Genomic DNA, 15,185 nt, shown 5'->3' on the forward strand with positions numbered 1-15,185 from the left:
ATTTAAGCTATATAGTCTAAATATTTATGTTTTCGTGTTATAATGTGTGTTCATTCTAGAATGGAAGAGGCAAAATTTATATTTATTTCCTAATTTTTTATGGTTGCGAGATCGGTCAAATCTACCGAACCCATACAGAGATTAATTATTGAAAATAACAGGTAAACTATAAAGTTTTTTTTAAAGAAATGTTTGATAACTATCTGATCATTATAAAGATTTTGCATGTGAAATTTCAAAATTTGTGGATGCATAAAAGTATTTTTAATAATAAAATGAATAAACGAGAAAAACATTGCTTTACAAATCTTAAGACTTAATAAAAAAAATTTATATTTTACTTATGAAAGCATTGTAATCTTTACTGATAATCTGCCCAATTTCGTTAACATTCACTTACTAATTTAAAAGTTATAACATGAAAACTATAAGAAGAACAAAATGGTTATGAGGTCAGTTCCAGGGACCGGGCCTGTGCTGAAAGAGTTAATTTGCTATTTCTTGTACCTTTGTATAGAATGAACACATAACATTGTTATTTTAGTTCAGTTGCTTCTATAAGGCAGCCGGTAGCACTGCCTATGTAGGAATGGCTCGATTTTTCATCGAAATGGTATTTTAAATATCTTCTCAATATGTCATCAGAACTTTACAATACCATACATTGTTTCCTTTTAAAACAATATCTATGTAATGACTGAGTCACAAGTTCTGGAAATGTCTGTAAATATCATAAAAAGTTTGAATTTCTTGTTTTTCTTTATTACATAATAACTCAAAAACCAAAACAATGGTGTCAACCAATTTCATTGAGGTGACATAATTCTAGTGTAAAGATGTTATCATTACCCCTTGAAAGTAGCTTTCTTACAGAAATTTGGTGTTCCTTTAAAAAACTCAAGTACAGGGTGAAACCTTTCCAATAAGTTGACAACCTGGACTGATAACGGTAATGCAATATTTAATTCATTATTGTTTTATAGTGCTGATTCAATCACCTATTGATAATTATTGTAATCAATAGTTTAAAAGCTCTATATATATCACACTGCTTGGAAAAAATTGTTCAGTATAGCATATTATCCCACATCCACATAATTCAGAATGTTTTAGCATCCACATACACAAACAAATTAGCATATCACTTTTCCACACTTTAAGCAGCTGATGACGTTTCTTAAATACATAAAATCTTGGCATCCTTTATATACTGAAACTACTAATCAACCCTAGTCTGTATTTAAACTCACCATGTTCTTTTGGAAAAACTGCTGGGTGAGCCATGCCACATGTTCAAGGGGGTGTATGAATACTTCTGGCAGGGCAATATTTATATATGTTATGAAAAAATTAACATATCACACAGACATATTGTATTACTATTAATAACATAAAGATACTGTATAATTATGGATGTATTTGCACTTTACTATCTATATAAGAAAACTATATGTTATACTCTAAACATGAAATATGTGTACTAACCGTATCACAGGTAAGACATTGTACTGAACTTAAAATCTTCCCATCAAAAATATCTGAGATCACACTGCGACAGACGACAGATTTTCTTCTTTTTCCAAGAGACTTAATATTGAGAATATAGCCCTGTGATGATGGAGACAGTCTTTCTCTTTGTCCATGGCTTCGCGTCTGTAATTTTCCAGAGTGAATTCCTTGATTGCTATGCCTTCTCTGCTCTGATTGACGACTATTCCTCTGATTTACAGGGGGAGACTTTTTTTCATGAAGAAGGTGTCCTTCGGGAGTTTCTGTGGATGGTATTTCCCGATCACAATCACCAGCTCCTAGACAGCACTTATCCTCTAGAGTTGAGGCTTCTTGTGAAACATTCATAGGTTCACTTATTTCTCTTAAGTTTTCTTGTTGGTTAATTGCTGGTTCAGAGTTAACTGACAATTGGACATGCTGTAAATTAACTCCATTACAGTCAACTCCAGATGAACCTTTTGTGTCTTCTTCTGTAACAACAAAATCTCTACCCTCTGGGTTTTCATCATCACATGAACTTTTTTCACTACTTAGTCCAGAATCACATGTTTCAAACTCAGCTTCAGATGGACTTGAATCTTCTAAATGTCCAACTGGTCCTTCCCCTTGGCAGCTATCAAATTCATCATTACAATCAGAAGAAACACTGCTATCTACTTCAACACTAGGTTCTTTTAATTCCTCATGAAGCTGATCCATTATACATCGTAAAAACTCTTGAGCATCCTAAAAAGAAGTTAAAAAATGGTAATTCATATCATACAAGCTTTCAAATTATTGTAAATCAAACAATGTTTTAAGAAAAGAAAGGCATCCAGCTTTTAAAGTTATATCATATCACTTTCATATCAATATTTTAAAGTACTTGCTTGTTGTTAAATAATTTTTTTATACCATTACAGGCTAATTTAAAAATTCTCAGATTTCTCAAAGAAAACTAAAATTAGTATATAAAACTCGTTCATAATTTTTGAAAATGAGAAAAATTAACAAGCTTGAGCCAGTTAGAACTGACAAATGGTCCATTTATAATAAATGGAGGTTTAGATACAGCTTGATAAAATATGATTCAGTGTAACCTAAAACAATACTTGGATAATGTCTGTCATTACCTCTATATTGTAATGCTATTATCTGTCTTTTATGAATTTTACTGAATGCCCAAAGATGATAACAATAGAAAAAGAATGAAGAAAAATGTGGAACTTTAATGTTTGTCATATTATGGTACATTTAAGTAAAAGACAAGTTTCTTGACCCAATGCATCCAACAGTTTAAAGAAGGAATGGGGAGGGGTGAAGAGTCCTCAGTGTCTCAAATTATCAGTTTGTTTTTATTACTGTTTACTACCAGTTATGGTCCACATATTGCATCATAATGACTAATTAAAATTTTTCATTTGCTACAACACTCACTGTAAATAAGTGATCAAAATAAATTATGTGAAATTACTCATTATCTGTGTAAAATATGTAGCAGATCAGTAATAACTGGAATTAATTGCAATATTTATGATAAACTTCTTTACATTTTTGGTGTGATTCATGTTATTAGAGACTCTGTAGTTAATAAAATAATGGACACACTAGAATTTTCATGCATGATCAGTTCAAAAGTAAATGTGTTTAAAGAAGTTCATAGAGTCCATATTGCTCCCAATAATTATTTTAGGGTTAAGTAAATTTCCCACTGCTATATATATTGGGGTTCCGCTTTATTGACTTTAATTTCTTCGCTTTCAGTTTCAAGTTCTTAACATCATTCAAATTTAAAATAATTTCAAATAGATGCCTAAACCTGTAAGTTATTTCCTTGGGCACTCTCACTAAACTTTTTTTTTCCCCTCTCATTTTGTGACACAATTCACTACATTCTTATTTAAAAGATTCAAGTCACTTTAGAGTGCAACTATTCTCATCAATTGTTCTTTACACATTTTCAAGCTCAGTGGAACAAAACTGGTTTGTTCCAAAATCCACTTAAGGCATGGAATCAGATGTGAGTAGAGAGATAAGTATGGATGTCTTTACTTGAAATTAAATTTATTAATATTCTAGGAACAATATCTTACTTTCCTCTACATTACAGACAGCTAACAGCCCCCCCACACAAATAAGGGAGGATTTGTAAGTGCGTAAGGGGCACTATCTTTTCCAACAAGGGAAAAGGTGGGCCAAGTGATATTTAATATGAATCACACACAAAAACAGTTACCTATGACAAAGGATAACACATATAATACTGAATGGTCATTCTTTAAATACATTGAAAATATATAAATAAATTACAAATTGTCATATTTCCTAAATGTAAGTATTATCCATTTTGGTTTAGAAGAGAATTATTCTCTTTAAAAAAAACAAGAGAACATCTTTGTACTTTGCTTTCCCAGGAAGTTTCACATTTGGAATTTAAATGTTATTCTATTGGTAGTCCACAAGACTGTTCTGCAGGAGCTTTTTTTTCTTGGTATGATTTTTCTTTACATGAATTACATGTTCATCAAGTCTTTCATGTATGAGGTGACCTGTTCCTCATACACATGTATCTAAGCACTGAAATGTATTCTTTTGAACCCTTTCGCAATGGGAGCCCCTTGAAATGCTTTTCTGCGCAAGTCATTGTGTTACATTTAAAATTTAATTAAACAACTTTAATATCAATGTATGTGAATGAATTTAATATTATAATATGTGTGTTATGATTTGAAGTTTTATTGTATCCAAGTTTTAAGTCCTTTATTACAAAATAAACCCTTTTAAAAAACTACTTAAAACTTCAGATGTACTGTTACATGACCAATAAGTTATAATTAAAAGGTTTAAACACTTTTTAAATATACATCATACTTTGCATCTGTTCTCAAGGCTTACGATATTACGAAAATTTTGCTGAAGGATTGTGCGTGTCTCCCAAAGAAATTGTAATATCCTCAAGGGTACTGTTGACTTGTGTTGAGATGAATAATAAGTTGTAAAAGACAAGAAAGGAAAATAAAACATTAAAAATTAACTATATGTGAAAAGAAAAAGAGATGAAATTATTAATTTAACAAAAAGGAAACTCTTTAAAGATATTATACAAAAAATGAGAAGGTATGTATTTTTTTCTATGTCCTAATTTTAATTACTTCTTTGCATTGTATGTTAATGATAATATCTAGAGTTAGTGATATGGCAGAGAAAGTGAAAATTAAAATATAAAAATTTACCTTAAAATTTACCTCCTTTTAGGAGGTTCTAGATTATGCAAATGAGATTTGAAAAACTACAAGACGAAGAAAAGTATATTTAAACATAGAATGAAAATCACCTTGCACTTGATTTGTTACTAGTTTAAATGGGAGTAATTACAATAGAAAAATTACACATTTTTAGTAAAAACACTTAATTTTAAAACAGTCATTACTTCTGTACAAGGTACTTATGATCTTAAATGAAATATTACCATTTTTCGAGAGGATACATTAAGAAATCTCAGAGTTACCACATGTATTGTTGTATAAGTGAAATTCGTGGCTCGATTTACACAAATTGCATTAGCCCACCATGAAAGGGTTAAAAGATAACACTTTAATAAATTCTGGGAGTATTATGACATCAAGACTGTACACTTTAGCCATTTGTTTTTTGAGAAATTTGAGTGTTAAAAACAGAAAGAACAATTTGGTTTCTGTTTTTTTTCTTTTGGTTTTTGAAATATTAGTTGCTTAGGAATGATTTTTTTTGTAGCCTCATGTAACTAAAGTTATACTGTTATCAAAACAGATCATAATTCATGTACTACTGAGATTTTGTTGTTGTTGTTATTTATAGGCCTTAACAAAAAATAATGAAAACATTACATCTCCTTCCTTGTTAATAAAATTTTCAGAAGGTACAAAATACTTAAATAAAGAAGTATGAGATTATCTCCAATACAAAATACAATAGTTCAAGAATTAAAAGTCAGATCAACAAGAAACCAAAAGAAAATATGATGCAGATAGTTAAGATTCAAATATGAATGAAATAACAATAGCAAAAATAATGGACCAACATAACATGACTACATGAATGGAATGGGTCCTTGGGTATGAAAACGAAGTCATTTAAATCGAGTACCTTCCTGGCAGTTTATGTAGCTTTATAGGATGATCACAGAATTTCAAAGATATAACTTAAAATAATCAACTACATAAGTTGATAAAACTAACCGCGAAAGACTGAAACTTTAAGAGTACTCTCGAATAATCACACATTACTGAATTAAATGCCAGTGCATTACTGCAAAAATCTCAAGAAATACTATGTAAACATGTTGTTTCCCTTAACATGACAAAAACTCAAAGGACATAAAAAATGGCAATGCATCAAATAAAGACTATTTTGGACACTAGTATGGTGAATATCAAGCACAGCAAATGTGAAGTCTGGGTGAAATACATAAATCTAGGAAATTCAAAAGTTCTGGATTAATGATATAAAAAAATCATTTAAAAAACCTGCACTGTGATTTATGTAAATTTGATATAAAGCATACAAAAAGTCAAAATATGGACTCTTGAAACCAAATCAGTAATATAGCTGCAAACAGAAAGAAGTCTGAAGTAGTAAATGAATCACAACTATAACTAAGTACGAAATGAAAAGTAAATGTGCAACATTATGACTGGACTGAAGTTTTAGGATAATGGTTTCAAGAATATGCTATAAGAACACTGAGCAGACACAGATATGTAGGGAAAGGATATATGTTCAAAGATTAATAATGTAAAGAAATGTGGATCCCATAAAAGAGGATGTAATGTATGGTATCACAAAATGATATTTAGAAGTGTCAAGTTAAAGGCTTGGTAACAAGAGTTCAAGTCAAAGAAAAGCTATTTGTCTATAATTGGTAACTTAATTATTTTTCTAAAAGAATATGAAATGATTACTGATTAATAAAATCTTAGCATGTAACTTAGATCTTTTGGTATGAAAACCTTATACAGATAAGAAAATAATTGAAACATTAATGTTGGACATTACACATATCAGTTCCCAAAACTCAACTTTTGATAAAGATGATGATCTGTAATCTTAAGAAGCAAATGTCTGAAACAGATAGACACAATACATGACTAATTAAGTACTAAAGTGAATTATCAAAGTTAAAAGTATAAGAAAGAAAACCCACCTGTTGCCCATAGCCTCTAAATACAGGAAACACCATTTTAATCCCATAGGCCACACCAGAAGGGACAACGTAACTGGGTCTGTTGTAATTTTTAGAATATGAATAATTCACGTTATTTCTATTATTGTCGTCAGATAAATTCTTACACATCTAAAACAATTTAAAATACCTTGAATAATGAAAAAGCTGCATCATAAAATATCTATTTATATTTAGAATTAATGAGTGAATACTTGGGGTCACTATGTAAACTTTAAATTTCTGAAAATAATTTTATAATAAAAATGATAAATGTTTTGAGTTTTTGCCTCTCTTCTTCAAAAAACATTACATTTAAATGATCCCATTTTGAAACACTAAGTAAAGCCATAAAGCTAGTTAAGTACTGATATTTTCAAGCTTACCTTTTCTTGTGCCACATCTCTTTGACCAATTTCATATAGTTTCTTGCTACATTAGGTTTTTTGTCAGACCGTATAAATGAACCACAATCCAGGAAAAAATTTGTCAACTGAGGACTGGAATAAAAACAATAACAGTAAATAACAATCATGTTGTTAAAATATTATCTCAATAACTGTTTTCTGTTATACACCTATTTTTTTTAAAGTTTTTACAGTGATAGAATAATGCTCATAATCTGGGAATGTGTACAAACTTTAACAATTTTGTTTGATAAATAAATGTTGAAATTATGACATCAGAACTAAAAACACACATGTAAATAAAATTGGATAACAACTTTTAAAAACAGACAAGCAAATTTTCATGTTTTTTTTGAAAGATGAAACTAGTTATCAGAAGTGAAAAAAATTACATTTTGAACAGATGACATGAATACAAATACCAAAATGACATTAGATACAATACTGACATGAATACAAATACCAAAATGACATTAGATACAATACTGACATGAATACAAATACCAAAATGACATTAGATACAATACTGACATGAATATAAATACCAAAATGACATTAGATACAACACTGACATGAATACAAATACCAAAATGACATTAGATACAATACTGACATTAAAAACAAGAGATTAATATTAGTTAGCTGACATGATATGGCAGAATGACATCCTCTTGATATAAACTTTTTAATATATAGAAGTTTCTTTTGGAAATAACAGTTAAGTCAAATACTACGAAGTGAATATTCTGACTTTATTTTATTAATAAACTAATTTTGCTAAGCTAAACTAGGACTTCATATATGATAGATTTGGTTCAGAAATAAGAAGAGTGAATTTGGTTTGAGACTGCCAAAAGATAGTGTTTCAGTTTTTTTGATATTTGTGGAAAGGTAGTCAAAGAATATGCTAGCCATCCCTAATTTTAAATTGATAGATTAGACAGAAGGCAGCTAGTCAGCAACATCTAACACTAATTTCTTATATGACTCATAGTGAGTTTATCAATTACCCTTGTGATGTATCCTAAACCCCCAAATTGTGAAGCACAAGATTTTTTGTTTTTCTTTTTGTAGTAATGAGATGTGAATGATGGTCCTGCATGCTAACTACTGGGTCGTACTTGGCTCTACGAGTTCGATTTAGTACTGACTAATGCATAATTTTCATTTTAAAGTTGAAAGCTTAGAAATGTGTGTGTGTGTGTACAATGATTGTAAAAGTAAGGATAGAAAAAATTCTGGTTATAAACTTTAAAAGGTACAATACTGAAAGGATGTCCTTTAAATATACTGGAAATACATAAGGAAATTACAAATTGCCACCAGACCAGATACTTTCTTAAAGTAAGTATTAACTGGGTGAAAAGACTCATCAGCATTGGATATAGCAGAAATTCTATCAAAAAGTGTTTGGAAATTATTACATTGGTCAACTGACTTTAATATAATGAGGTTATGATAATTAGAAACAATTAGTGAGCATAACATTTTTAAGTGACAAAATACTTAAAAATTCAAATCAGTATCATGAAAGTTAGGCAGTTACCACATATAAATTACATTAAAAATTAATATCATAAAACAAATGTAACCAATTCAGTAAACATATTTAATAAAGATCACATTGTACTATGAATGTGTAGCTAATGTTGAACCACAATTTTAACAGCCTAGGGTTGGCAACTTTTAAGAATGTATTTGAGTGAGCCTTTTGAAAATTTAAATTTTAGTGAGTGGTAAAGTGCTGCAATTGCTGATGGCAGTCCCCTTCTAGGGGTGTGTGAGGGCACGCTCCCCCCAGAAAATGAAGCAAAATGGTGTGAATTGGTGCATTTTTTGAATGTATGTAAATCTGAATTTGGCACGAATCCATCTTGTCAAATGACCACAATGCATTATAAAATGCTGCTAATTTGATCAAACACCAGATGTTTTACTAAGGCATGAGGATAGGCCCAAATGTATGGGCCATTAATATAGGAAGAATTGTTTGTGTCTATGAATATGCTTTTCAACTCTATCTTAAAAATGTTCAACTGAGTTTGTAATCAAGGGATTATTACGATGAAAAAATATTTTAAATCCCCATCATGTTATTCAACTCTCGAATGAAGGTTGAATTAACTTTCTAAATGAGGCTCTAATCTTTAAGATAAAGATGTAGAGTTGTGTGATTACATCATCAGCAATAATGTTATGAAGGTGTTTGACATTACTGAAATTACCAGGTAAAAAACAGACAATTGATACAACAAATACAGCACCTGCAGTATGAACTGGTATGCAGTTTGGACTAAAGCAACCATACAGCTCTTGCCAAATGTTAACTACATCATCTATACAAAAGAGATTGGTCAGAGTGCATATTTCCACAAGAACACAGAGAGGCCGAGTTAAAACTAAGTAAGAAAACAGATATGAAAATGCACTAATTAAACAAATAGAAATGTTACTAAAATGTATTAAGTATTTATCAAAACTTGCAATTACATAACAACGAATAACTGCAAACATATAAGAACACCTTGAGATAAAGACTTCAGCATTTTCTGCCCAGAAGTGAATGAAAGAATGTTGCAAGTAAAGAAGACCTTACTAACTAGACATTTGGAGCCAAGCCTTCATGATAACATTTCACCTTTTCCAACGAATAATTGAGTTTTATTAGTAATGAGATATACAAGCACACTCCAAATTGTAAACAGTAACCATTTTGTTTTTTTCATCAACTCTGTGTTGATGTCCCTGCTCCTAAGAATGTATTACACTTCAACTTATTGATGGTTTAATATTGTTCCAAAACCATTTAAAGTAATTTTTTCTCTCTGCATTTGATGTGAATGTTTTATGCAACACTTAGCCACATCATATGCCATTGTAGGGATAGAAATGACAAATTAAGTCGACAAAATCTGTTCATACTTTTCTAAAGTCAGTTTGTCTTTAAATGTTGATTCAGTTATTATTTTTCTACTGATAATACAATTCTTGATGAATTTTGATGACAGATGGCTTTGAAGAACCAGTTAAAGAAATCACATCAGTTTTCACAAACTTTGTAGGTTTGTGTATTTACACAACAGAATAAATACAATACTGCTGCATGTACATCTAAATGTTTACAACCTTCACGTTACAATACAAATTGTTACCAGACCAAATATTTCCTTAGAGTAAGTATTATTTGTTTTGGTTTAGAAGAGGATTATTCTATTAAAACACAAACACACACGTTACAATGTATTATGACTAAATTATTAGAACTTCCCCTTTCCAGCTTAGTTGCTTAACTTGCATACTTATAAAAGGGAGTTTTAATAATATTTTTTACATAATAATAATAATAGTTTGTTGTGTTAAAGAAAATCAGAAATCACAAAACTGGCTTTTGTGAACAGTAGCTTTTTTTTTTTACACAATGGTACTGCTTAATTAATAAGCAACCCTACTTTAACTCTAAATTTAAGTACGCTTTTGATCGAAATGTTCTATTTTGTTTTCTAACACTATTATAAGTATGCACATACTGATTTTAGCAGAAATTCTGATACTGAGGTTTAAGTTCCAATTCTGTTTATTAAACATTTTCAAGAAAAAATGAAGTTATTAAAATTTTGACACTCCAAAACAATCCTACCAATTTGATAGAGCTTGAAGGGCTGAGTTCATATAACATGTATTTCCAAGGTTCTGTAACCCTGTCAAACCTGCAACAGATTAATTTGTTTTATAAACACAGACTTGTATTTCAAAACAAGAAATTCTATAAATTTAACATTTTTTGTTTAAAATTAAAAAACAACAACAAAATTCCAAGCGTATGTCGCTCTGACATGTATTGAGTAATTATATGAAGACTTCAAATCACATAAATAAGCCTGAAAGCAAATGTATTTTATGTTAATATCTTCCTTATCCTGAAAATGTATTTCCAATAGATACCTCCTGTATAAAGATTAGCTATTTTCCTTTTGAAGTCATGCTCTTCTGCCTGAGAGACTTGCATGCCACCAGTCTTGTGAAACTCCCACCTAAAATTTATGTGAAAACACATAAAATTGCACTACTGCATGATGATGTATCATGCAGCAAAACCCTTCACCAACAGAAGTTGCCTCACCTTCCTGTGCAAATGCTCTCTCTACATTCACACACGAAAATCCTCATTATTTGATGAGGCAACCATAAAAGTGCACCAGAAAAGTGGGAAGGAAGGGTGGGAAAATGTAGGAGGTATGTATTTATTGGAAATACATTTTTGAGTAAGGAAAATATTAACTTCTGATATGATGACTCATCTACATATACAGATTAGCTAGAATCTCACACTGAAATGGTGAAGGGACTGGTGCAGAAATGATCTAGATGAGACTCCTTTCAAGAGCACTAAAAGGAAGTCCATGGGTTTCGACACTGTATGGCAGGAGTTTCATAGGGGTGAACCCATGACAGCCTCCATCTCATCTCATCCAGGGTATATATATTCTTCACCCGAGTGAAGGGGAGCCAAGAAGCCTGAAAGGTGTTGCAAAAATAGATGTAATAGGTAAATGACAGTCCAAAAGCTTGCACACGAGCTGTTGGATGGCCAATATGTGTAGTAAGGTTGGGGCATCTCATCTCCTTGACCACCAATTTCTACGGGTCAGTATCAGCTGTGGGAGATGGGAACATGTGAAAAGTATCCATGCACAACTCTTCAATCATCAGACACTAAGGGCCCACACAAGTTGTAGGAGGAGAGCACCACAGTGGACACAACTAATATGGATACTAATGAAACCACCACTCAAACATCAGACCTACAGGCCAAATGCCAGCTGTGGGAGTAGGGTGAACTATACATTACAGATGGATATAAAGAAATATCAGTTACTCTGCAAGCATATTCTGTGGGGTCATGTCCTTGCAGAAGTAGGTAAAGAAGAAACAGAGAGTAAATGAGATATGTGTCTGAAATCCATTCTGAGATTGTGATTTATCAAGATAAGGTTGGGGTGGTCTGTACTACACTCGGGAAACACCCCTGACTTCTCAGCATAAAGGGACCCCTGTTGTTGCACCAATTGTTAGGTTATATATAGCAAGGATTCTCCATAGTCCACCACCAAAGTGGCTGGAAGCTGGTAAGTGGAAAGGGTTTTCCTTGCTCCACTCGAAGGAGGGGGAGTATTCTTGTAGGGGAGACTGAGATAATGTGCCTGGATCCCCATCAGTCCTTCAATTCAAAAAGGTTTTTTACTGGAGACAGTGCAATAGGTAACTGTAATACCCTATTTTTAAAAGCTGGCAAGTGCTAGTCAGAGAAGCAGGCAGAAGCACAACTCTACAGTCTAGATCAGACTGGAAAAGTTACATAAATACCATGAGTAGAACTCCAGCAGTCTTCAAAACACCCCATCTCACTGATTAAGCCAGGGCAGATGGTCTGAGCACTTTCATGTTATTATGCAGCAGCACAGTTTCATGTGTATTTTAGGTGGAAGTTCCACATGTCTAGTGACATGCAAGCCTCTCAACTTCAAGAGAAAAATAGCTAATCTGTGTATGGAGGAGAGTCATTGTATCAGAAGTACATGTACCCTGCAATGGATGTGAAACTAGTTTAAAACTCTTAAATAATTATATTGTGAAAATAAATACAAAATTACCTAACTAGATCATGCATTTATACAATGGATTTACACATGTGCTAAAATTATTACTCAATGTTGGACAACAAGTTAATGGTATTGTTCCACAGTACTATACATAGAAAATGGGAGTCAGCACACTGGAATATTATGTATCCAGCAGTATGTTAAACATGTTTATTTTTAAAATATTTTTCAAATTATTTTTGGTAAAGTGATGAAACACTTGTTGAGATAAATATTTAAGATGTTTCTGGACATACACTTACTTTTATTGCATAACATTTAACTATACGATAACAAAGCTTTATGGCAATCTAACAGAAAGCACTACATTCGCATTAAAATATTACTTTGATTTGTTATTATAAGTAAAATTATTTTCTTCACAGTGTAAAAAATAAAATTAAACTGCCACAACAAAAAAAGGACACTTAAAAACATGTTTTTATAACATATAACTAACACTATCAAAAACAATGGACGTATATATATATATATATATATATAATGTGTGTGTGTGCATGCATCGTTGTCTACACACACACAGTTATGTTACACACACACATTACTAAAATTGTTGGATGTTGTCACTTTACCATATGTGTCACTTATTTTCAGATGCTACTTATAAAGCACTGATACCATAACTAAAACACAATCATATTTGTTTAAATTTATCTATTGAAATAATAAACTTGACACAAACTTATCTTGAGATTGGTAAAGGCAACTGTTATTCTAAATTGAAAATACACATATAAAGCTATTTTTTATTCTTATAATGAAAATAAGAAAATCAACAAAATATCATCTCTGAACATAGGGTGCTCTTACATAATATACAGACTGTAAAATCACATTTTCCTAGTATATACAAAAAGCTATATTGACACTGGTACATGTACATATTTCTGTCTAACAAATAAATTGTTTAGAAGCCAAGAAAAAAAAAGGCCAGTACTGGTGGGACAACAAGATTAAACAAGTTCAATAAATTACAAATGTGTACAAAGGAACCTTCATTTAAAACGTTATTTCTCAGACTGCTTTACGAGTTGCAACATTGATAATATAAACTTTAAGTGAACAATACCATTAGAATAATTCTAATGTAGTGTAATATCTAAATAATGGATTAAATAGTAAGTCTATACTCACATGTATAGTGTTAACTTTATTGCTGTGAATGAACTACATTTATAATAAATATAAAAAAAAAATTAATACAGGTCACAAAAAAAAAGCTGGCTTCTCACCTCGTGGTTTCAAATTCTGACAATCTTCTTCTTCGTCATCTTCTGAAACAGGGTCAGCTATATATACTTTACTCGAAGAAATATGTCGCATTGGTCCGGTGATCATTCCTGGTAATGGTGGGTCATTGTTTTCTAGGAATACTTCACATTCACACAGGTAACACCATACACGTAGAGTTGTCAAGTTTAGTGTCAAAGAATGATCAGGCTTTTCCTAGATCAAAGTTGCTCATTTCATTTAATAGTTCACAGTGCTAAAAAAGTTATGTCTTTTAAACCACAAAGAGCAAAAAATGTATTCTAAATTTTAAAAATAGTAGAACAAGGTTTATGATACTTTTTGGCAGACCAAAAAAAAACTTAACTATAAAATTGGTTTCCATATTTACAAAAACCTTTTTAATTAGGGCCTAGCATCTGCCATAATTTATACTGTTTAACTCGTTAAGTGTGTACCAGAGTTGTTGGGATGAGCACCTAAAATCCAATAAACAAAATCAATATTTAGTACATTTTAAAGTTAACAAATGGAAGTTTGACACCATAGTGTTAAATCTTTTTTCTTGAAATGAAGGATTTTTTAATATAAATAAATCTCAAAAGCCTAGAAGTTATTTAATCACATAACAGCTATGTGAAGGCACATAAATTAGGAAATATAACGTACCCTATAAATAATGCATCGGTCAGAATCAAAAAGAATACCTTTAACATCTATTTGAATATTTAAGCCATAAAAAGTAAATACTGAAACCATAGATTTCAAGTGACAGATTATGATATAATATAAAATTTGAACAAACAAAATCACATTGTAAAAAACAAACCTTTTTTTTTTTTTGCAAACAACTCCTATTTGGCATAAGGAAAGTTCAGTTCTTAAAAAAATCTTTATTCAACATATCAGCTCTTTTTTGACAAAAGTATTTGCAGAGAAATCAATTTACCAAATAGAAAGAAATTTAATATTGGGCAAGATATATTCAATATCATGCTATACCAATTCTTTAACAGCTATGTAAGTAATTTCTCTTGAAAATTTACAACTTACAAAAACAAAACAAGAAACTACTTCAATAAGCTTCATTAACAAAGCAAGCAATAAATCCCTAATTAAGGTAAATATTACTAACATATATATATATATATATATAAACTAGTTCAAGAAGTGTTACCATACACATATATGTGGACT

The 15,185-nt window shown here is 30.9% G+C and overlaps 1 protein-coding gene across 7 annotated transcripts in view; it reads right to left on the reverse strand.

Annotated features, from left to right (window-relative positions):
* Positions 1-15,185, reverse strand: part of LOC106467890 (ubiquitin carboxyl-terminal hydrolase 20-like) — a 43,576-nt gene that overhangs the window by 15,823 nt on the left and 12,568 nt on the right. For all 7 annotated transcript variants that reach the window (XM_022396786.1, XM_013928277.2, XM_022396770.1 and 4 more), the window contains 5 exons: positions 13,991-14,204; positions 10,736-10,805; positions 7,078-7,191; positions 6,674-6,752; positions 1,486-2,238 (listed from right to left, as the gene is read on the reverse strand). In XM_022396786.1, coding sequence (XP_022252494.1) covers positions 1,486-2,238; positions 6,674-6,752; positions 7,078-7,191; positions 10,736-10,805; positions 13,991-14,204 — 1,230 coding nt within the window. The remainder of the gene's footprint in view (positions 1-1,485; positions 2,239-6,673; positions 6,753-7,077; positions 7,192-10,735; positions 10,806-13,990; positions 14,205-15,185) is intronic.

Source organism: Limulus polyphemus, unplaced genomic scaffold (assembly GCF_000517525.1).
Source record: "Limulus polyphemus unplaced genomic scaffold, Limulus_polyphemus-2.1.2 Scaffold83, whole genome shotgun sequence".
In the NCBI taxonomy this organism is placed as follows: Eukaryota; Metazoa; Arthropoda; class Merostomata; order Xiphosura; family Limulidae; genus Limulus; species Limulus polyphemus.